The sequence below is a fragment of the Aquarana catesbeiana genome, linkage group LG06, assembly GCF_042186555.1.
Source record: "Aquarana catesbeiana isolate 2022-GZ linkage group LG06, ASM4218655v1, whole genome shotgun sequence".
Taxonomy (NCBI): domain Eukaryota; kingdom Metazoa; phylum Chordata; class Amphibia; order Anura; family Ranidae; genus Aquarana; species Aquarana catesbeiana.
In genome coordinates, this window is record NC_133329.1 from 17,547,480 (window position 1) to 17,572,170 (window position 24,691).

At 42.2% G+C, this 24,691-nt stretch overlaps 1 protein-coding gene across 2 annotated transcripts in view; it reads left to right on the forward strand.

Moving 5' to 3' along the window:
* Positions 1 to 23,452, forward strand: part of LOC141148193 (uncharacterized) — a 51,060-nt gene extending 27,608 nt beyond the window's left edge. For both annotated transcript variants that reach the window (XM_073635404.1, XM_073635403.1), the window contains 7 exons: positions 1,107 to 1,307; positions 6,037 to 6,141; positions 12,220 to 12,294; positions 17,620 to 17,815; positions 20,874 to 21,006; positions 21,146 to 21,253; positions 21,615 to 23,452. In XM_073635404.1, the coding sequence (XP_073491505.1) occupies positions 1,107 to 1,307; positions 6,037 to 6,141; positions 12,220 to 12,294; positions 17,620 to 17,815; positions 20,874 to 21,006; positions 21,146 to 21,253; positions 21,615 to 22,049 (1,253 nt within the window). In that variant the 3' untranslated portion in view covers positions 22,050 to 23,452. The remainder of the gene's footprint in view (positions 1 to 1,106; positions 1,308 to 6,036; positions 6,142 to 12,219; positions 12,295 to 17,619; positions 17,816 to 20,873; positions 21,007 to 21,145; positions 21,254 to 21,614) is intronic.
* The last annotated feature ends 1,239 nt before the right edge of the window (positions 23,453 to 24,691 follow it).

A 24,691-nucleotide genomic window follows, 5' to 3' on the forward strand; every position in this document is an offset into this window, starting at 1 on the left:
ATGCTCAGTTGGCATGGATTTCCTCTTGCAGCAACGCGCCATTGGTGCTTGCGTAGTAAGCCCTGGACTCTTACAGAACCCGAGGTGCAAGGGAGGTCTCCCCACTACTTCGGTCTCACATCAGGTACGTGGCCCTCATGACAGTATAATCCAGCCATTTGGCAGTGTCTGGGCTGGGCTTGTATAGGGAAGTTTGTGGTCACTTCCTGTGCGCCTCCTAGGCATTTTCTCACCTTTTTCCTTCAGGTTGATGTCACTTCCTGTGGGCCTCCTGGGTATTTTCCGACCTTTTTCCATCAGGTTGATGTCACTTCCTGTGGGCCTCCTGGGTATTTTCCTGCCTTTTTCCATCAGGTTGATGTCACTTCCTGTGGGCCTCCTGGGTATTTTCCCTCCTATTTCCATCAGGTTGATGTCACTTCCTGTGGGCCTCCTGGGTATTTTCCCACCTTTTTCCATCAGGTTGATGTCACTTCCTGTGGGCCTTCCGGGTATTTTCCTGCCTTTTTCCATCAGGTTGATGTCACTTCCTGTGGGCCTCCTCGGTATTTTCCCACCTTTTTCCATCAGGTTGAGGTCACTTCCTGTGCGCGTCCTGGGCATTTTCCCACCCTTTTCCATCAAGTCTTCTGTGCAGGTGCGGGTTGGCGCCCTGAGGCATCTTTGGAACATGCTCAGTTGGCAAGGATTTCCTCTTGCGGAAAGGCACCATTGGTGCATGCGTAGTAAGCTCAGGACTCTTACATCAGCTCATTGTACTCAAGAATGTTTGTTTACAAAATTTTAGACAGCTGCACTTCAAGAATGTCCATCTTTATTGCATCATAAAAGCAACAAAACACAGCAGTAAAACACTGTGGGGCATAAGAAAAGTCTACGCGTTTCGTGCTACATCAATGATTATTATAATTATTATAATTCAGCACTGATGTAGCGTGAAACGCGTAGACTTAAACTTATGTTGCTTTTATGATACAATAGACAGGCCTCCAATTTTTTATTTTTTTTGTTTATTTTCTCTGTTTGATACCCTAAGTTTTTTGGTGCAGAATAACCCTTCTACAATAGCAGGATGTTTTTTGTTGTGGTCTTTCTGTCTGGCACAGGGAGGTTCAATGTTCTGGTGATAATGGATGACGTAGAAAACAGCAGCTGGAAGGAGAAGGAACGGATTCTGTATTCTCAGCCCGAGATACAGAAGTACGCCCGCAATCTGCTCCTCATCACCAAGGAAGACAAGAAGAATGAAGAGAAGATGCTGACTAAGCTGAGGGAGGTTCTCTTTGCCCCTGGATTGCCAGAAACCGGTGATTATTTTTTAAAGACCAATTCCATTTTATATAAAAAAAATAACAAAAATGCTTTGCCTGGGCCTTTTAACCACTTCAGCCCCGGAAGTTTTTACCCCCTTAATGACCAGGCCATTTTTTGCGATAGGGCACTGCGTTACTTTAACCACTTCAGCCCCGGACCATTTTGCTGGCCAAAGACCAGAGCACTTTTTGCAATTCGGCACTGCATCGCTTTAACTGACAATTGCGCGGTCGTGCGACGTGGCTCCCAAACAAAATTGACGCCCTTTTTTCCCCACATAATAGAGATTTCTTTTGATGGTATTTGATCATCTCTGCAGTTTTTATTTTTTGCACTATAAACAAAAAAGAGCGACAATTTTGAAAAAAACACAATATGTTTTACTTTTTGCTATAATAAATATCCCTAAAAATATATATAAAAAAAACATTTTTTTTCCCTCAGTTTAGGCTGATACGTATTCTTCTACATATTTTTGGTAAAAAAAATCGCAATAAGCGTATATTGATTGGTTTGCGCAAAAGTTATAGCGAGAAGCGGTAAACTGAAAATTGCACGGTCGTGCGACATGGCTCTCAAACAAAATTGACGTCCTTTTTTCCCCACAAATAGAGCTTTCTTTTGGTGGTATTTGATCACCTCTGCATTTTTTTATTTTTTGCGCTATAAAAAAAAAAGGCCGACAATTTTGAAAAAATATATATTTTTGTCAGAAACCATGAAATCAGACCGAGACAGAAGTACAGTTAAATCACACTTGTTTAATAATAAAAGTAAATAGAACAAACGTAGTCAAAACTTAGCCAGCGTTCAGGAACTGGAACGGATAGTCAGACAAGCCAAAACATCAGGGAGCCAAAGAGGAGTGTAGTAAAACAGCAAGCAGGATCTGGAGCCAGAAGGGATGTCAGCCAAGCAAGTCTTTTAACAGGAATGCAGGAGATAGTCTCTGTGATGTTGACCAAGGCGAAGGCAGAGATCCTCTGGGCTGGACGGCTTAAGTAGGCAGGACTGACTGAGTAACTGTGGAGAGAGATGAGAGCTGGCAATTAGCCGACAGCTGAGCGGCCAGCCCAGAGAAGGAAGGGCTGAGCCCAGTCCTGACAATTTTTTATTTTCAGCTATTAAACATATCCAATGAAAAAAAAATGTAAAAAATCTAATTTCTTCATCAATTTAGGCCAATATGTATTCTGCTACATATTTTTGGTAAAACAAAATCCCAATAGATGTATATTGATTGGTTTGTGCAAAAGTTATATAGCATCTGCAATCTATGGGATACTATTATGGATTTTTTTTCCTTTTTTTTTTTTACAAATAATGGCGACGATCATCGATTTTTAGCAGTACTACGACATTGCGGCGGACAAATTGGACACCTAACTGACACTTTTTTGGGGACCAGTGACACCAAAACAGTGATCAGTGCTTAAAAAAAAAGCACTGTCACTGTACTAATAACACTGGCTGGGAAGGGGTTAACATCAGGGGGGCGATCAAAGGGTTAAATGTGTCCCTAGGGAGTACTTTCTAACTGTGGGGGAGGTGCTTTGACTGGGGGAAAACAGAGAGCAGAAACACAAGATCTCCATTTTCCTCTCTGGCAGACCGCCATTCTGCCTCTCCTCAGAACGATCGGTGGGTCCCAGCGGATATCTTGTCTGCTGGATCCACTGATTGGCTCCCGGCTTTATCCAATTACAGCGGGAGCGGATCACCGGGACGAGCGCCCCCAGACCCCGTGCACGCAATCACGTACAGGTACATGATTTTGCGCGGGAGGGCCACCCTGCCGCAGTATATCTGCCTTCAAGTGGTTATAACACTTACATACACCCAGTGAAGTGACTGGCCTCGGGTGATACACAGAGACAAAATAAATCCTCCCTACATAAGTTGTACCTGTTTACCTGCAGTCTTCTCTACTCTACGGGTGTTCAAAGTCCAGAATTTACGCAGAATTTCTGAGCTTCCAGAGGTAGGGGGAGGGGATCTGATTTCATACACTGCACAGCATAAAGCAGGGAGTTGAGTGTAATCTGAGACCTGAGTGGAGGGAATGGACACACCCTCTTCCCCTCTACACAATCTCATATGGAAACGTGCACAGCTGAGGCTCACTGGAGCTCTCAGTTATCAGAAGTAATCATTTCAGGAGCGGTAACCCAAAATATATTCTTGGTCAGCTTACTTTTGAAATTAGCATGCATAACCGCATGCCGACCAGCCGCCGCAGTTGTACTGCGGCAACATGGCTCGGCTGCGCGAATCGCCGTCATGTTACGTTGGTAACATAGACGGCCACTAGGGGGTGCGTGCGCACCCCCCGCTCGCCCATGCAGCCGATGAGAGTGCCCGGCGGTCGCAATCACCGCCGGGCTCCCGCGATCGCTCAGAGCACACGGAGAACCGGGATCTGTGTGTGTAAACACACAGTTTCCTGTTTTCTGAGGGGAGAACAGACAGATCGTTTGTTCATACAGAGTATGAACAGCGATCTGTCATCTCCTCTGCACAGTCCCCTCCCCCCTTCAGTTAGAAGACGTACTAGGACACACTTAACCCCTTCACTGCCCCCTAGTGGTTAACCCCCTTCACTGCCAGTGACGTTTTTACAGTAATCAGTGCATTTTTATAGCATTGATCGCTGTAAAAATTCCAACGGTCCCAAAAATGTGTCAAAATGTGTCCGATGTGTCCGCCATAATGTCGTACTCCTGATAAAAATCGTAGGCCGCTGCCATTACTAGTAAAAAAAAAAAAAAAATAATAGAAAAGCCATAAAACTATCCCCTATTTTGTAGACGCTATAACTTTTGCGCAAACCAATCAATACACGCTTATTGCGATTTTTTTTTTTTTTTTACCAAAAATATGTAGAAGAATACGTATCGGCCTAAACTGAGGAAAAAATTGTTTTTATATATATTTTCGGGGGATATTTATTATAGCAAAAAGTAAAAAATATTGCGTTTTCTTTCAAAATTGTCGCTCTTTTTTTGTTTATAGCGCAAAAAATAAAAACCGCAGAGGTGATCAAATACCACCAAAAGAAAGCTCTATTTGTGGGAAAAAAGGACGTCAATTTTGTTTGGGTGCAACGTCGCACGACCGCAAAATTGTCAGTTAAAGCGACGCAGTGCCGAATCGCAAAAAAGTGCTCTGGTCAGGAAGGGGGGAGGGTAAAATCTTCCGGGGCTGAAGCAGTTAAAGAATGATAAAATAACTTGATTGGATTCCTTATCTGGCACATGCAGTAAAATAAGATTATAGATAAAAGAAAAACTCTAGGCATGGGACTTTGGAGGCACAATAGTGTTAGACTACAAAAAATAAATTAGATAAAGGTATTTTATTGGAAAATTATAAAAGACAATGGACACACATGGATTAATTAAAAACAATTCAGGCTAGATGTGGACCCTAATAATCATACACCGTGAGAGTCCTAACCTGCATATTTGTATAACATAAAGAAGGTTATAAATGTATACATATGTCACTTAGTCCATATATAGGAGAAATACTTCCCCTGGGTATTGAACAGTAGATAGGTACACAATTGTGGCAGACAAAGTGCAGCAGGTTTGGTAATCCACGGAGAGATATTCTCTAGTTGCTCTACATGTTTTGCGTTACGCAGAACGCTTCCTCAGGAGCTAGAGATTCAATTGGGTAAGGTAAGGTTGCATAAACCTATCAGTAATGATTGTAATGCAAATGATCACAATTTGATCATGGGTATACGATATCTGAATTGAGTTGGAGACAGCAGTCGGCCACAGCCTGGAACCTCTCAAAGAAATGTAGCATCAAGTATCCATAAGGGGGAAAGCATAGGCTTTGTCATTGTAGTGCCTTAGATGGATGAGAGGGAGCACAGGAGTGCGCCGTCCGATCTGGCACTCCTGTGCTCCCTCTCATCCATCTAAGGCACTACAATGACAAAGCCTATGCTTTCCCCCTTATGGATACTTGATGCTACATTTCTTTGAGAGGTTCCAGGCTGTGGCCGACTGCTGTCTCCAACTCAATTCAGATATCGTATACCCATGATCAAATTGTGATCATTTGCATTACAATCATTACTGATAGGTTTATGCAACCTTACCTTACCCAATTGAATCTCTAGCTCCTGAGGAAGCGTTCTGCGTAACGCGAAACATGTAGAGCAACTAGAGAATATCTCTCCGTGGATTACCAAACCTGCTGCACTTTGTCTGCCACAATTGTGTACCTATCTACTGTTCAATACCCAGGGGAAGTATTTCTCCTATATATGGACTAAGTGACATATGTATACATTTATAACCTTCTTTATGTTATACAAATATGCAGGTTAGGACTCTCACGGTGTATGATTATTAGGGTCCACATCTAGCCTGAATTGTTTTTAATTAATCCATGTGTGTCCATTGTCTTTTATAATTTTCCAATAAAATACCTTTATCTAATTTATTTTTTGTAGTCTAACACTATTGTGCCTCCAAAGTCCCATGCCTAGAGTTTTTCTTTTATCTATAATCCGATTTTTGGGGACGTTGGCACAAACCGTTACTGAGTACCTGCAGAGTCACCCTGCTTATTGAGGTACTTTGGCACTAGGTTTCCCATTTGATGACAGTAAAATAAGTTGATAAATATTGAGAAAAGAATGGAATTATGAAGCCCTTGTTCCTGTGAACGGAGTGTAATCATTGTGTGTATAAAACAACACAGGTCCTCTTGAACCTCCGGATATTACTGAGCCCCAGATAAAGGGAGACGATCGAGGGACCAAAGACGATGGAAATAATCCCGAGGTGCCGATCGCCATAGACAATGGTGAGAAACCTCATATTTTATTTATTTTTGTTACAAGTATTTATTTAGCTCAGACAATTTGTGCAAAGCTTTACATATGGTATATATTCATCAGTCTCTGCCTTCGGGAGCTTACAATCTAAGATCCCCATCTAACATACCTACAGCCTGGGGACATTGTGGACAGGAGACAATTAACCTTCCAGCAGATCTGTCAAGAAAAAAGAACCATGGCGGCTACCGCTGTTCCTGCTGTGAAGAAACCTTCTGACACATTGTTTTATAAGCATTGTTTAGAGACAGAGAGATACAAAGTAACATTTTTTATAAACATTGATCAGACAGGAGATAGAGAGATACAAAGTAACATTGTTTATAAACATTGATCAGACAGGAGATAGAGAGATACAAAGTAACATTGTTTATAAACATTGATCAGACAGGAGATAGAGAGATACAAAGTAACATTGTTTATAAACATTGATCAGACAGGAGATAGAGAGATACAAAGTAACATTGTTTATAAACATTGATCAGACAGGAGATAGAGAGATACAAAGTAACATTGTTTATTAACATACAGGCGATAGAGAGATACAAAGTCACTTTTTTTTCTTATAAATATTAATAAAGCAGGAGATAGAGAGAGACAAAGAAACATTATTTATAAAAAAAAATGTTCACAGAGGAGATAGAGAAATACAAAATAACATTGTTTATAAACATTGTTTAGACAAGAGATGGAGAGATACAAAGTAACATTGTTTATAAACATTGATCAGACAGGAGATAGAGAGATAAAAATAACATTATTTATAAGCATTGATCAGTCAGGAGATAGAAAGACAAAGATACAAAGTAACATTGTTCATAAACATTGTACGGACAGGAAATAGAGAGATACAATGTAATATTGTTTATAAACATTGATCAGAAGGGAGATAGAGAGATTCAAAGTAACATTGTCTATAAACATTGATCAGACAGGAGATAGAGAGATACAAAGTAACATTGTTTATAAACATTGATCAGACAGGAGATAGAGAGATACAAAGTAACATTGTTTATAAACATTGATCAGACAGGAGATAGAGAGATACAAAGTAACATTGTCTATAAACATTGTTCAGACAGGAGATAGAGAGATACAAAGTAACATTGTTTATAAACATTGATCAGACAGGAGATAGAGAGATACAAAGTAACATTGTTTATAAACATTGATCAGACAGGAGATAGAGAGATACAAAGTAACATTGTTTATAAACATTGATCAGACAGGAGATAGAGAGATAAAAATAACATTATTTATAAGCATTGATCAGTCAGGAGATAGAAAGACAAAGATACAAAGTAACATTGTTCATAAACATTGTACGGACAGGAAATAGAGAGATACAATGTAATATTGTTTATAAACATTAATCAGAAGGGAGATAGAGAGATTCAAAGTAACATTGTATCTCTATCTCCTGTCTGATCAATGCTTATAAACAATGTCACATTTTTTAATAAATATTGTTATCAAGCAGGAGATAGAGAGATACAAAGTAACATTGTCTATAAACATTGATCAGACAGGAGATAGAGAGATACAAAGTAACATTGTCTATAAACATTGTTCAGACAGGAGATAGAGAGATACAAAGTAACATTGTTTATAAACATTGATCAGACAGGAGATAGAGAGATACAAAGTAACATTGTTTATAAACATTGATCAGACAGGAGATAGAGAGATACAAAGTAACATTGTTTATAAACATTGTTCAGACAGGAGATAGAGAGATACAAAGTAACATTGTTTATAAACATTGATCAGACAGGAGATAGAGAGATACAAAGTATAATTGTCTACTTCCCTCGTGATCAATATTTATAAACCATTTTCTTTTGTATATCTCTATCTCCCGTCTGATCAATATTTACAAAACTAAGGAGATACAAAGGAACATTGTCTATAAACTGTCAAATCACATGACAAGTTGCACTGGTGTGAACAGAGCTTAACTGACATCATGACATCAGATGCATCGTTTGAACCTCTGATCTGCAGGTGAAAGTAAACAGAGTAGTTACAAAAGTAACATTGTTTTTAAAACAATGTTACTTTGCATCCGTCTATCACTGAACAATGTTTAAAATCACATGACAAGCTGCACCCTATTTGTGCCAATGGAACCATTCAAATAGGTGCGACTCTGCCTGGCACTGATTTGATAAAAGATTCCTGCACTGTTTTTGGCAATGTCATGTCAGCACATTAAATCGCACCGACCGGCGGCTTTGAAATCGCGCTAAAGTAGTTTCAAAGCCGAATTCAGTGTGAACGGAGAGTTAAAGCTACCTGTTCCTATTTAACCCTTTATTAACCCTTAGATTTCCCTAATCAGCCATAATAAGTAACTTTTTTCTTTTGTTTCTTTTAGTCGTGTTAAAAAATAAAAAAGATATTATTTCATTTTATCTTTTATTTATTTATTTCGGGTACTTATATAGCGCCGTCAATTTACGCAGCGTTTTACATATACATTGTACATTCACATCAGTCCCGACCCTCAAGGAGCTTACAACCTAAGGTCCCACACATTCATTCTATACTAGGGACAATTTTTTTTTTTAATTTTTTTTTTGTTAGACAGAATCCGATTCTATCCAATCAGCATGTCTTTTGAGTGATTTGTGAATAATTTTGCCATGCATTGTACCAGAACCATCATTTTAGTCTATGTTAAAATATTATATAATTATTATTAATATAATATAATTACTAATGAATATAATAATATTAATTAATAATTAATATTATATATACTATCATTTTAGTGTATTTTTAAATATTATATAATTATTATTAATATAATATAATTAATATATATATATAAATAATTAATTCATATTATTATGATTATTATATAAAATATTATAGTAAAAAAAGTATATCTTTTTACCTACAGTAACACTAGTTTGTGCACTAATTAACCCATCAATACCGGGCACTTTCACCCTCTTCCTGCCCAGGCCAATTTTCAGCTTTCAGCGCTGTCACCACACTTTGTGACAATTGCGCGGTCATGCAACAGTGTACCCATATGATATTTTTTTTTTTTTTTTTTTTTTTTAGACAGATAGAAGTTTCTTTTAGTGGTATTTAATCACCACTGGGTTTTTTTTTTTTTTTTTGCTAAACAGACGGTAAAGAGCGGACATTTTGAAAAAAACATTTTTTTTTCTTAGTTTCTGTTATACAATTTTGCAAATAAGTAACTTTTCTCCTTCACTGATGTGCTCTGATGGGCATTAGGGATGAGCCGAACCACCCAACCCCCCCCCAGTTCGGTTCACATCAGAACACGCGGACAGGCAAAGAATTTGTGCGAACACCGTTAAAGTCTATGGGACACGAACGTGAAAAATTAAAAGTGCTCATTTTAAAGGCTTATATGCAAGTTATTGTCCTAAAAAGTGTTTGGGGACCCGGGTCCTGCCCCAGGGGACATGTAACAATGCAAAAAAAGGTTTTTAAAATGACAGTTTTTTCGGGAGCAGTGATTTTAATAATGCTTAAAGTGAAACAATAAAAATGAAGTATTCCTTTAAATATCGTGCCTGGGGGGTCCCCTTAGTCTGCCTGTAAATAGCACATTTTTCCCATGTTCAAAACAGTACCACAGCAAAATGACATTTAAGGAAAAAATGTCATTTAAAATTGCTGGCGGCTGTATTGTTGGATCCCAGCAATATACATAAAAAATCATTAAAAAAAAAAAGCATGGGTTACCCCCAGTCCATACTGGGCAGTTCAGATCTGGTATGGATATTAAGGGGAACCCTGCGCAAAATTTTTTAAAAAATGGCGTGGGGTCCCCCCCAAAATCCATACCAGACCCTTATCCGAGCACACAACCTGGCAGGCCGCAGGAAAAGGGGGGGTGAGAGAGCGCTCCACCCCTCCTGAACCGTACCAGGCCAAATGCCCTCAACATGGGGAGGGTGCTTTGGGGTCCCCCCAAAACACCTTGTCCCCATGTTGATGGGGACAAGGGCCTCTTCCCCACAATCCTTGCCTGGTGTTGTGGGGGTCTGCGGGCGGGGGGCTTATCGGAATCTGGAAGCCCCCTTTAACAAGGGGACCCCCAGATCCCGGCCCCCCTATGTGATTGGGTATCTGGTACATGTATCCCTACCCATGCACCAAAAAAAGTGTCAAAAAAGTAAAAAGTTTTGGACAATTTTGGACAAAAAAAAAGTGTCCCACGATGTCCATCTTCAATCACAGTGCCGACGCACCCGAGAAAAAAACGAACAAAAGAAAACTGAAACACTCCTCCTCCGTGGAAGGCATCCCCGCGACTGCTGTCTTTTTGCTTTGACAACTGTTATATAGCTGAGGGCGAGGCCATCCGCTGATGTAACCGAGTGACCCTGCCCCTTCTGACGTCATGTCACTTCAGAGGGGGCGGGGTCACCCGTTTACGTCACTGCAGGGTTCCCCTTAACCACTTCAATACAAGATATTGTATATATTACACTGCCTGAATTACAGATCTATATATATATATATATATATATATATATATATATATATATATATATATATATATATATATATATATATATATATATACACAGTATTGAACAAAAGTAAGTACACCCCTCAGTCACATTTTTGTAAATATTTTCTTCTATCTTTTCATGTGACAACACTGAAGAAATGACACTTTGCTACAATGTAAAGTAGTGAGTGTACAGCTTGTATAACAGTGTAAATTTGCTGTCCCCTCAAAATAACTCAACACACAGCCATTAATGTCTAAACCGCTGGCAACAAAAGTGAGTACACCCCTAAGTGAAAATGTCCAAATTGGGCCCAAATAGCCATTTTCCCTCCCCCGGTGGCATGTGACTCGTTAGTGTTACAAGGTCTCAGGTGTGAATGGGGAGCAGGTGTGTTAAATTTGATGTTATCGCTCTCACTCTCTCATACTGGTCACTGGAAGTTCAACATGGCACCTCATGGGAAAGAACTCTCTAAGGATCTGAAAAAAAGAATTGTTGCTCTACATAAAGATGGCCTAGGCCATAAGAAGATTGCCAAGACCCTAAAACTGAGCTGCAGCACATTTACAAAAATGTGACTGAGGGGTGCACTCACTTTTCTGAGATACTGTATATATCAAATAGATTGTCTGCATGCCACTAACGCTGCCTAATCTCTCTTCATTCATTACACTATATACAGCCACCGTGTAAGCAGCCTTGTATAGTGTGGGGCACGGATTTAGTCCCCCTGAGCCATGATTGGCCAAAGGCACCCTGACTTTGGCCAATTATGGCACTCTCAGCAGAGCGCATTGTGATTGGCCAAAGCATGCAGGCCATGGTGCATGCTTTGGCCAATCATCATACAGCAATGCACTGCAATCCCGCAGTGCATTGTGGGGCATTCCACGGCACTCAAATTTCCCGCGAACGCCCCATAATGTTCTAAATTTGGCGAACACCCGATGTTCGAGTCAAACTTACATTCGGCTCGAACATCAGGCTCATCCCTAATGGGCACTGATAGGCTGCACTGATGAGCCCCATCATTGGTGTCAGTGGGAGGAATAACGCCCCATCATTGGTATAATTGGTTGGAATAGTGCCCCATCATTGGTGTCAGTGGGAGGAATAGTGCCCCATCATAGGTGTCAGTGGGATCAATAGTGCCCCATCATTGGTGTCAGTGGAAGGAATAGTGCTCTATCATTCATATTATTGGTTAGAATAGTGCCCCATCATTGGTGTCAGTGGAAAGAATAGTGCCCTATCATTGGTACTATTGGTTGGAGTTGTGCCCCATCATTGGTGTCCCTGGAAGAAATAGTGCCTCATCATTGGAATCATTGGTTGGAATAGTGCCCCATTATTGGTGTCAGTGGAAGGAATAGTGCTCTGCTGTTGGTTTCTGGTATCAGTGAGAGGAACAGTGCCCAAGGGCTGAATAAAGGCAAGCTAATGGCTGCATCAGGCTCCAGGGCCCCAGTTTGGAGACCACTGCTTTAGAGGATTATAACTCTCTGCACATTCCAAGCTAAAGGTGGTCTTTTTTTTCAGAGACTGAATCAGTTGACAGCGCCATAGCAGATATTGCAGGAAGCCAAGGGACGAGCGAAAGGCAAGCAGCTCAAGGTATGTTCCCATCATACAGCATGGGGGATATTCTGCTTATACATTCCTCCCAACTTTTGAACTTAAGAATGAGGGGCACATGAGGAAGGAAGTAACCTTGCATAGCGCGCCGCGGCAAATGTGGGTGTGGTCAAACTTTTGACAGTGGGAGGGGCTTAAGGGGGGTCATTAAACAAAACTTGGGCTTCCTTGTACCTATAAAATATGCTTTTATTATTGTTCCGCAAGTAAGAGTATCATGGATACATACAAACCCCAGCACATTCATTAAAAAAAAAAAAAGGATAAAAGCATGCGGGGTTTGGAGTGCATTACGTACAGAGTGCGGGGTTCTGGGATGAGCTTTGTACAGAGTGCATGATTCTGGGATGAGCTATGTACAGAGTGCAGGGTTCTGGAATGAGCTATGTACAGATTGCAGGGTTCTGGGACGAGCTATGAACAGAGTGCAGGGTTTTGGAATGAGCTATGTATAGAGTGCAGGGTTCTGGAATGAGCTATGAACAGAGTGCAGGGTTCTGGGATGAGCTATGTATAGAGTGCAGGGTTCTTGAATGAGCTATGAACAGAGTGCACGGTTCTGGGTTGAGCTATGTATAGAGTGCAGGGTTCTGGAATGAGCTATGTACAGAGTGCGGGGTTCTGGGATGAGCTATGTACAGAGTGCAGGGTTCTGGAATGAGCTATGTACAGAATGCAGGGTTCTGGGATGAGCTATGTATAGAGTGCAGGGTTCTTGAATGAGCTATGAACAGAGTGCACGGTTCTGGGTTGAGCTATGTATAGAGTGCAGGGTTCTGGAATGAGCTATGTACAGAGTGCGGGGTTCTGGGATGAGCTATGTACAGAGTGCAGGGTTCTGGAATGAGCTATGTACAGAATGCAGGGTTCTGGGATGAGCTATGTACAGAGTGCAGGGTTCTGGGATGAGCTATGTACACAGTGCAGGGTTCTGGGATGAGCTATGTACATAGTGCAGGGTTCTGGAATGAGCTGCATAGAGAGTGTAGGGTTCTGGGATGACCTATATACAGAGAAGAGTGCAGGGTTCTGGGATGAGCTGTGTACAGAGTGCAGGGTTCTGGGATGAGCTATGTACATAGTGCAGGGTTCTGGAATGAGCTGCATAGAGAGTGTAGGGTTCTGGGATGACCTATATACAGAGAAGAGTGCAGGGTTCTGGGATGAGCTGTGTACAGAGTGCAGGGTTCTGGGATGAGCTATGTACATAGTGCAGGGTTCTGGGATGAGCTATGTACAGAGTGCAGGGTTCTGGGATGAGCTATGTATAGAGTGCAGGGTTCTGGGATGAGCTACGTACAGAGTGCAGGGTTCTGAAATGAGATAAGTACAAAGTGCAGGGTTCCCTTTCACATGTTGTGTAGTCCTGCAGTTTTGGGCCCCGCCATGGTGGCAGAAGGCCAGGGCCCAGTCGCAAGTGCGACCTTTGTTGGTAGTTCCGCCAGTGGTGTCAGTGTGGACTGTGAATGGTGTCAGTCAGTACAGCAGTAGATGTGGTCAGTAGGACAGTGGACGTCGTCAGTAGAGCAGTGGACATGGTCAGTAGAGCAGTGGACACGTGACGTCAGAGGAAGGCGGGGTCACCCGTTTAGGTCACCGAGTGGCCCCGCCCTCAGCTATATAACAACTGTCATCGAGAAGAAGCGTCACTCGGAGGGAGCCTCCCATGGAGGCGGATCTGTTGCGGCTTTTTTTTTTTTCATTTTTTATTCCGTCGGACAGCGTGAGATGGATTTACATCGTGGGACATTTTTATTTCTTGTCCCAAAGTGTCTCCTGTCTTTTTTACTATTTTTGACACTTTTTTGTCACATGGGGGGAGGCCAGGATCTGGGGGTCCCCTTGTTAAAGGGGGCTTCTAGATTCCGATAATCCCCCCGCCGGCATACCCCCACAACCACCAGGCAAGGGTTGTGGGGATGAGGCCCTTGTCCCCATCAACATGGGGGGGCTACTCCAAAGCACCCTCTTCATGTTGAGGGCATGTGGCCTGGTACGGTTTAGGGGGGGCGCTCTCTAGTTCCCCCTCTTTTCCTGCGGCCTGCCAGGTTGCATGCTCGGATAAGGGTCTGGTATAGATTTTGGCGGGACCCCTACACCATTTTTTTTTTAAATATTGCCGCAGGGTTCCCCTTAAAATCCATACCAGACCTGACAATAACAATAACTTGCATATAAGCCTTTAAAAGGAGCACTTTTGATTTTTCATGTTCGTGTCCCATAGACTTTAACGGTATTCGCGTGTTCGTCCGAATTTTTTTGCCTGTTCGCATGTTCTGGTTCGAACCGAACTGGGGGGTGTTCGTCTCATCCTTAGTTATAAGGGGAAAGTCTCAGAACTCATCCTGTCCCCACAGAGAGTACAGAAGATGAAATCTCTTGAGGACACCTTAAAGAGAAGTTTATCGAATGCTTTTCCCGACTCTGGGAGGTTACAGTTTTGTGGAAAACATAGTTTTTTGAGGCTTCTGTTGGTCAAGAGAGGAGAGGTGGAGAATGCAGCCGCCTAAGTGATGCATTTCTGAATGTTTTTAGTCCTTGCCACCCAGGGCTGTCAGCTTCCACATCCCATCGGCAGCGTCTGGATCACATGGTGGATGATTATCTAGGGGCAAAAACAAAGATGGTGAGCTCTCCAGTCGACCATCCACTGGCTTACTGGGTCATGAGAATAGACCACTGGCCAGAACTTGTCCAGTATGCTATTGAGCTGCTGGGCTGCCCTGCATCCAGCGTGTTTTCTGAAGGGGCATTCAGTGCTGCTGGAGGTTTTGTTACTGATCATAGAACGCGTATGTCCACAGACTCTGTGGACCGTCTGACTTTTATCAAAATTAATCAGTCCTGGATTACCAGCAGCTATAAAGCCCCTGATCCCAATGTTGCCGATTAAGTGTTTTTTGGGATGTGGAATCTCTGCAGAACTTCTGGGCTGCCTAGTGTTGTGGGTGTTGACTTCCTCTGGAAGATTGTTTTTGGTGTAGGTTTTGTGGACACAATTAACACCCAATTTGTTCACACCTGTTTGACAGCTGCATATCATTACAGTTTTTGAAGCAAGGCCAATTCTTGCTTTCATCAAGAGTACCCCTATAGGGTTACGGGGTGAAGGCGCCACCAACACCCAAAGAACAATTTTTCGCACACGTTACAGAAGTAGAGATTCAAATTCTGTGGTAGAGACACCAGAATTTATTTTAAAAAATCCCCAATCTGTTGCTTACAAAATAAAGAAAGCCTGCAGGGAAAATGTATTTTTTTGGGCTTTATAAATGTAATTATTGCTGCATCAGCTTCTATACACAGTACAGATGCGCCACTTTACAAATGGACTAAGGGGACCCCCCAGGCACTATTTTGAAAGGATTTTTGTATTTTTTTTACTTTGACTTTAAGCATCAATAAATCAATGCTCATTTAAAAATGACGTTTTTTGCAAACTTTTTTTTCATTGATACATGGGCAGTACCCAGACCCCCATAACCATAGTATGCCCAATTACTTGCATATAAGCCTTCAAAATTGGCACTTTTGAATTTTCATGTTCGGGTCCTATGGACACCAATGGGGTTCGTTATTCGGTTCCTAAATTTTCCGATGTTCGAAAGTTCTGGTGCCAACCGAACAGGGGGTCGTTCGGCCCATCCCTACAGCTGATGGGGGGGAGAGGAGGCAAACAAACGGAGCTTCCCTTTTTGGAATTCATAGAATGAATTAAGGTAAAAAAAGAAAACCTTCTGCCTTTAGACCCTCTTTAATATCGGTCTTAATAACACCCTTAAATATGGCCCCACCCAGGGAAAATTATATTCACATTTCTGGAAAGATTTTCCAGAAACAAGTGATGGATTTTCTTGGTGTCCTCCTTATACTACCATTTATTATGTAGAATCGCATTTCTTGCTCCATTTTCTCTTGTGGGACCTTCTATAAGGACCAGTTTACACTGCTGTGATGCGGGAACCCTGTGAATCCACTGCGAGTTCAATCATTGCATGTCTCCCGGCGGCAGTTCACACTGCCCTATGCGAACTACAGGGAGTTTCAGTTAAAAGTTAATGACAACCCCAAATCAGATCACATATCGCAGTGCGATCTACAGACTCAAACAGGAATCACATTGCATGGGTGTGAACACCCATGCGATCTGATTCTGCTGCGGACCAAAAAAAAGGGCCCTGTGTGAGTTTGATGCAAATTCAGCCATACGATCTTTATGCGAATCACATCCGATCTCAGACATCGTACCAGTGGGAACCAGCCCTAAAGCAATTCATTGCGCTGGAAGAAATTAGGATTTCCAAACTCTTAGGCCCCTTTCACACTGGGGCGGTGGGGGCGTCGGCGGTACAACAGCGCTATTTTTAGCGCTGCTGTACCGTCGTTTTTGCAGCGGTATTCGGCCGCTAGCGGTTCGGTTTTAACCCCCGCTGGCAGCCGAAAAAGGGTTAAATCCGCTCGTACAGCGCGGCTATAGCCGCGGTATTACCGCGGTATAGCCGCGCTGTCCCATTGATTTCAATGGGCAGGAGCGGTGAAGGAGCGGTGAATACACCGCTCCTTCACCGCTCCAAAAAAGCGGTTTGCAGGACTTTTTTCACCGCCCTGCCTGCGCACCGCTTCAGTGTGAAAGCCCTCGGGCTTTCACACTGAACAAACAGCAGAGGCTATTTAGGGGCGGTTTTCAGGTGATATTTTTAGCGCAATACCGCCTGAAAACCGCTCCAGTGTGAAAGGGGCCTAAGGCTCGATTCACACCTATGCATGTTGCTTTTGAGCGTTTTTGGAGGTTTTTTTTTCATGCTTGCCATGTTTTTGAGCAGCGTTTTTGCCACGTTTTTGCCGCGTTTTGCGTTTTTTTTTTTTTATTTTACAGTTTTTTTTTTACAGTCTAAAAAAAATGTAAAAAAAAAATTAAAAAAAAAAAAAAAAAAAAAATGGCAAAAACGCATCAAAAACGCTGCAAAAACGGTGCACTTGCATTTTTGATGCTTGTCCATTGAATTCTATTACATGCAAAACGCTGCATTTTGCATGAAAAAAAGTCCCCGACCCTTTCCAAAAATGCAGAGATACAAAAAGGCATTGATGTGAACATGTTCCATAGAAACCCATGTTAAAAAATTCCCATACATTTCTGCAAAATGCATCAAAAAACGCGCTAGTGTGAATGGAGCCTAAGTGATATTTCCCTCTCTAGTGTACTGAATGGATATGAAAACTCCCAACTACGGCAATGAAAGACGAAATTCTGGAACTGTTGTCCTAAAATAGTGTCCTCCCCAATTTTGTTTTGGATTTTAGATCCTATGTTACAGCTGCCTCCAGTTCAGTTCGTACCTGAAGAACACATCCAGATTGATAAGAGCTGTAAGCTTGGAGTGGGCAGCTTTGGGACGGTGTACAAAGGATCCTACCAAGGCACGGCTTCTGCTGTTAAGAAATTGGATCTTGAGGATGAAGACCTCAGTGGCATAATGCATGAAATCCAAGTGAGCATGTAAGTTTTATACTCTAAACCAGAAAAGCGTTCCCATCCGAAAATGCGATCGCCTGTAGCAATTCTGACGCGCAAAATTCCTACGCATGCTCGGAAACAATTCGACGCATGCTCGGAAGCATTGAACTTCATTTTCTCGGCTCGTCGTAGTGTTATACCTCACCGCGTTCTTGGCGGGTGAAAGTTCAGCGAACTTTTGTGTGACCGTGTGTATGCGAGGCAAGCTTAAGCGGAATCCCGTTGGAAAAGCCACGATCGGGAAAATCCCGATCGTGTGTACGTGGCCAGCCTTTCCCAATCCGAACTAATCAACTAATTACATTAGTGTAATTGTCAGTGGGAAGAACGCACCTTACACTTGTGGTCACTGAGAAGAATTACCGATACAGATAGCTAAAAAGACCAATGGTGTCGGTAGGAAATTATCTGAGAGGCAGAGATTACTCATTGATTAAGGAACCCCCAGCAACCTCTTCAGGAACCCTGGCTAAGGGCATGTTTTATAATATTTAGTAAAGGCACTTTCACACTCCGTGGTAAAGCGCCGCTATTTTTAGTGGCGCTTTACCGTAGTTTTTGCAGCGATTTAACCCCAGCTAGCGGCCGAAAAAGGGTTAAAATTGCCGGCAAAGTGCCACTGCAGCAGCGCTGCCCATTGATTCAAATGGGCAGGGGCGCTGTAGGAGCGGTGTATACACCGCTCCTACAGCGCCTCAAAAATGATAGTTGGAGGACTTTTTTTTTAGCGTCCTGCCAGTGCACCGCCCCAGTGTGAAAGCACTCAGGCTTTCACACTCAAGTGAGAGGAAATGCACTTTACAGGCTCTATTTTTGCGCTATAGCCCTGTAAACCGCCTCAGTTTGAAAGTAGCCTTGGGATTTACAAGCATGAGAAGTGACAGTATTTAGTTTAACGTTAAAATGGTGAGGGTGTTGTGCTGGACTCCAAATTTGATGGAGATTCCAAATATCCAAAGTGGTTGCTTTAATGTAGCAACTCTCCAATGCCTGGTGGAGCTTTAGTCCTCTCCTATATCTAAAGTTTAACTAGTAAAACTTCATGTACTGGATACAACATGACAACCTTTGGCAACCTTCTGCGTGTTTTTGATGCATCCTGTAATATATACTAACATGCTCTGGGTGAGCTTTGCTTTTGTGTGCTGTGTTTTGTGAGTGCTCTGTGGGTGTTGTTTGTGGATGCTCTGTGCATGTTCTGTTTATGTGTGCTTGGTTTGTGGGTTCTTTTCATGTACTCAATTGGTGTGCTCTGTTTGTGGGTGCTCTGTGCATATTCTGTTTGTGTATGTTCTGTGTGTGTTTTGTTTATGTGTGCTCTGTTTGTGGGTTCTTTGTGTGTGTTCCGTATGTGCTCTGTTTGTGGGTGATCTGTGTGTGTTTTGTTTATGTGTGCTCTGTTTGTGGGTTCTTTGTATGTGTTCTGTTTGGGTGTGTTCTGTATGTGCTCTATTTGTGGGTGATCTGTGTGTGGATGTTCTGTTTGTGGCTGCTCCGTGTGTGGATGCTGTGTTTGTGGGTGTTGGTGATCTGTGTGTGGGTGATCTGTGTGTGGATGTTCTGTTTGTGGCTGCTCCGTGTGTGGATGCTCTGTTTGTGGGTGTTGGTGATCTGTGTGTGGGTGATCTGTGTGTGGATGTTCTGTTTGTGGCTGCTCCGTGTGTGGATGCTCCGTGTGTGGATGCTCTGTTTGTGGGTGTTGGTGATCTGTGTGTGGGTGATCTGTGTGCGTTTTGTTTTTGTGTGCTCTGTTTGTGGGTTCTTTTCATGTACTCAGTTTGTGTACTCTGTGGGTGCTCTGTTTGTGGGTGCTCCATTTGTGGGTGCTCCGTGTGTGGGTGCTCTGTGTCTGGGTGCTCCATTTGTGGCTGCTCTGTGTGTGGGTGCTCTGTGCATGTTCTGTTTGTGTGTGTTCTGTGTGTGTTTTGTTTATGTGTGTTCTGTTTGTGGGTTCTTTGTGTGTGTTCTGTAAGTTGTTTTCTTTGTGGATGCTCTGTGTGTGGATGATCTGTGTGTGAGTGATCTGTTTGTGGATGCTCTATGTGTGGGTTCTTTGTGTGTGTTCTGTATGTGCTTTGTTTGTGGATGCTCTGTGTGTGGGTGATCTGTTTGTGGATGCTCTGTGTGTGGGTGATCTGTGCATGTTCTGTTTGTGTGTGTTCTTTGTGTGTGTTCTGTATGTGCTTTGTTTGTGGATGCTCTGTGTGTGGGTGCTCTGTGCATGTTCTGTTTGTGTGTGTTCTGTGTGTGTTTTGTTTGTGTGTTCTTTGTGTGTGTTCTGTATGTGCTTTGTTTGTGGATGCTCTGTGTGTGGGTGCTCTGTGCATGTTCTGTTTGTGTGTGTTCTGTGTGTGTTTTGTTTGTGTGCTCTGTTTGTGTTCTGTATGTCTGTGTTCTGTATGTGCTTTGTTTGTGGATGCTCTGTGTGTGGGTGATCTGTTTGTGGATGCTCTGTGTGTGGGTGATCTGTTTGTGGATGCTCTGTGTGTGGATGCTATGTTTGTGTGTGTTCTGTGTGTGTTTTGTTTGTGGGTTCTTTGTGTGTGTTCTGTATGTCTGTGTTGTGTATGCGCTTTGTTTGTGAATGCTCTGTGTGTGGGTGATCTGTTTGTGGGTGCTTTGTTTATGTGTGCTCCGTTTGTGGGTTCTGTACTCTATTCACATGTGCTTTGTTTGTGGATGCTCTGTCTGTGCATGCTGTGTTTGTATATATTATATGTGTGCCCTCTGTCTTCATGTTTTGAATATGCACCGTGTGTGCTCTGGTTATGGCTTACATCCTCCTCAGCACTGCACAGTGAGCCCTCATAGACTTCAATGGGAATGAGACCCATTCAAGTTTAAGGAGGACTCTACTCAGGTGTGACCGGAGCGGAGGGAGATTTTTAACCTGCTCGTAGTAAATGGCCGTAAAGCTAAGGTAATTAAGCAACTGCTTGGGAATCTTTAGGGTGAGCTTAGGTAAGGTTAAATTTAGGTTACCCAGACACAGAGGTCATTGTCTTTCTTTGGTTTAATGTCTTGTTATTTTATTGAATAGGAGACTACATCACCCCCATATTGTGAAGCTCATGGCAGCAACCAAAACAGACCAACATATTCTGCTGGCAACTGAATATATCCACGGGGCAAATCTGGATAGAATCCTTCACAGCCCCTCCTGCTCTATAAAGGTAATCACTGACAGAGGACTCAACACAGCTGTGCTGAACCAGACTAAAAATGTTCCCAAATTTTCTCCATTATTTTTTATTTTTTAATTGAGGGGGTCGGGCTTTACTGGCCTCCTAACATGTGTGATGTCTTTTACAGCTGTCAGAAGATGACAAAATTTACGTCATCCTGGAGATTTTGTTGGCAGTGGAATACATTCATTCGCAGAATATCATCCACCAAGATATCAAACCCGTCAATATTCTAGTAAGCCATGTTTGTGTTTCATTATTTTTTTTGTCATTTAAATGGAAAAACTGTATTGGGGAGGTATGGAGACTCCCATTGGTGGCTTCTTCTCTAAAAGTGACCAGTTCCCTGGCTGTCATGTAGATCCAACAGCTCCAGAAAATGCCTGATTACTGACTTGGAACAAGATTGTTGATGTAGAGTTGTGACTTTGCTCCAACTTTCCTAATGCTCATGATTGTTCCCAGAGTCATTATCTGAAGGCATGAAAACCATAGATGGCCAGGCTAGTAGTGTTTGCAGAAGGTCAACCAAGGCAGCCTCTATATTTCCTTTACAATTAATCATTATGACACATAGACGTGTCTTCTTCCAACAGGTGGAAGGAAAGACAAAGAAAACTTTCCTAGCGGATTGGGGCATGGCCAACATTCGAGAAACTGTCCGAAACAAAATGGAAAAGTCAAAGAAAATTGGACCGATCGGAGGGACGCTTTTGTACAAAGCCCCCGAATGTGTCTTGGAAGATCAAATACCGCCAACCAAAATGTCCGACATTTGGTCTGTTGGAGCAACGTTCCTTGAAGTTTTCACTCAGAAAAAGCCCTGGACAACTTGCAATGGAATGTTGAAGAACATGTTTAACAAAGAACTACCCAAGTCGTTTGCTGCACTGACCAAGAAGCTGCAACCCATTGTGAAAGAATGCTTTTCTTATGAACCGAAAGAACGACCTACTGCTTCTAGAATGGTCTCTGCGATTAAAAGTATGGAAGGGGTTGATCTTGTAAAACACTATGGCTATACGTTCTGAATGGACTATACCCCACTGTGATACCTAATAGAGCATTGGATCCCACCTGACTCAATATTTACAAGTGCAAAGAAACAAAATCCAGCTCTGCATTTGCTCTTGGTTCTACATATCAGGATCTTTAAGATATTTGCTTTGCATTGTAAATATTATAGTCCATGATCAATGAGTGATCTGGAAATGTACCTTCCTATTGAGAACATTGCAACTCACAGCTCTCTCTTTCTGGATTGGGTGATATTTTCTCCAATTACGAGAGGTGTTTGGCAAGAGGTTGAAAATAGAAGTTAGGTGAGAGTTTTCTTTTTTTTGGGGGGGTGAAGGAGGAACTGCCATCTTTTCTTGAAGAAAATAAAAGGATGTCATCAAAAATTTAGAGATGGACTTCTGCTTCCTCCATCATACTGTATATGCCATGTTCACCCAGGAGGCTGTTATTCTACTCCTGATCTGGAGATACAGTTTTATGTCTAAGGGGCATCGTAACCATGCCATTAGAGTTGTGGGAGTTATAACCAGAATGTGGAAAAAGGGGAAGAGAAAGAGCGGAGGTACAGAGGAAGTCAAATAGAGGACGTAAACTTTTGTGGACTCCAGGTACTAGATTTCAGAGGCCCATGTTATTATATGTGGTGGACATTATGAGCAGGAGTTTTGAATATCAGGACAGACTATTATTGTCATCTGTAGGTCTGGGACCAGAGCTAGGGGACACTAATACCACTGGGCCTTTCACGTGTAGTGAGCTGGCCTACGAAGCATGGAGACTCCCATTGTCGGCTTCTTCTCTAAAAATTACTAGTTCCCTGGCTATCTAATAAAAGGACATCATCAAAAAATGTAAAGAGAGGGACTTCTGCTTTCTACATCATATAGGCCATGTTCAGCCAGGAGCAGAAGAGAAGGTCACCATGGTCTGCAAGTCTTGTGACCACACTAGGTTTTGAAGACCTCATCATAGCTGGGTACACCCATCTTACCTCTTTCCCCTAGTAGTTGAATACTGAAGTATGTGTAGAAATAATAGTTTGGTGAAAAGACAAGATGGTGGGGGCAGGACCCCAACCTCTGTAAGATGTCTGGAATGAGCCTGAAGGTGCTTATAATGTGAAGATAGCTCTATGGTAAGCTGTGACCATGTACTAAGTCATTGGAACAGACAATTTTAGAAAAAAAAAAAAATTTTAGTTCCAGTAGTCTAGAAAGAACAATTCTTAGGTAAAGCAACTAGTTTTTGGGCTGTAGAAGGGCTTCCTGCATCAGGGCTACAAATACAGGATATTGATTTAAAAAACAAAAAAAACCCCACCACATCACACACAATAAGTACATTTTACAGTTTGTATTGCCAATGTTATTTCATTCACTCATATTTTACCCTTAATAAAGTATTTTCACAAAAATGTGATGCTCAGCTGTGTACCTTGGAAGGTACGCTGCATTGGTTGGATGCTTTTTTTTTTTTTTTTTTTATAAAACTACTGCATTAGAAGCACTTTTTTGAATGTTCCCATCTGGACATCTGGCTGGGGGGTGAGGAGGAAACAGCTAACGCAATGGGGTCACGTGACCAGAGGAATCTGCCTTGCGGAGATGGCAGAGATCAGGAAGAGTGTTAGCCGTTACTGAGGCATCAACTGGAAAGTAGTCTCACTCCTCTGGTCTGGGTGTCCGGTGGTGGATTTAAATAGCAGGCAGGGAACAGTGTACGTACTTACATACACCATACTTACATTGTATGTAAATAACTAGGTGTAAAAAAAAAAAAATAAAAATCACTCAAGTCATCCAGTGCTGCCCCCTCCTGATCACAGTGTGCAGAGTAAATTAGACAGACCACCCAAAATGGATATAGCAGCATTCGACCTAAGGCAGGGGTCTCCAAACTTTCTAAACAAAAAGGGCCAGTTTACTGCCTTTTAAAAACTTTCGGGAGGCCAGACTTTAGATCATAGTAGAAAATGCCCTGGCATCGGTGGGAGTAAACAATGTCATAGGCTTGGTGGTCACTAGGATTAAAAAAAAAAAAACAAAAAAAAAAAAAAACGCACACTATTCATTGGAGTCAGTGGAAGGAATAGTGGCCCATTATTGGAGTCATTGCGAGGAATTCGTTCCTCATTTCTGATATCAGTGGGAGGAATAGTACCCCATTGTTGGCATTAGTGGGAGGAATAGTGCCCCATCATTGGTGTCAGTGGGAGGAATAGTGCCCCATCATTGGTGTCAGTGGGAGCAAAAGTGCCCCAAGAGTTGGATAAAAGTCAAGCAAAGGGCCGAAGTTTGGAGAACCCTGATCAAAGGCATTGGTCTCCAAACTGCAGGCCTTTGCTTGCCTTTAACCAACCATTGTGGCACACACATATATATATAAATATATATATATATATATATATATATATATATATATATATATATATATATATATATATATATATATATATATATATATATATATATATAAAATTTGGGTATACTGTAATTCCTGCCACTGACAACATGGGACAATATTCCTCACACCAAAGATGGGGCACCATTCTTCCTGCTGACGGCAGGAAAATTTCTACTTCTTCTGGCCACAGTCCTGCCCTCCCCCACCCCCCCAACTAAATTCTGAAGGACAGTAAACTGGCCCTCTGTTT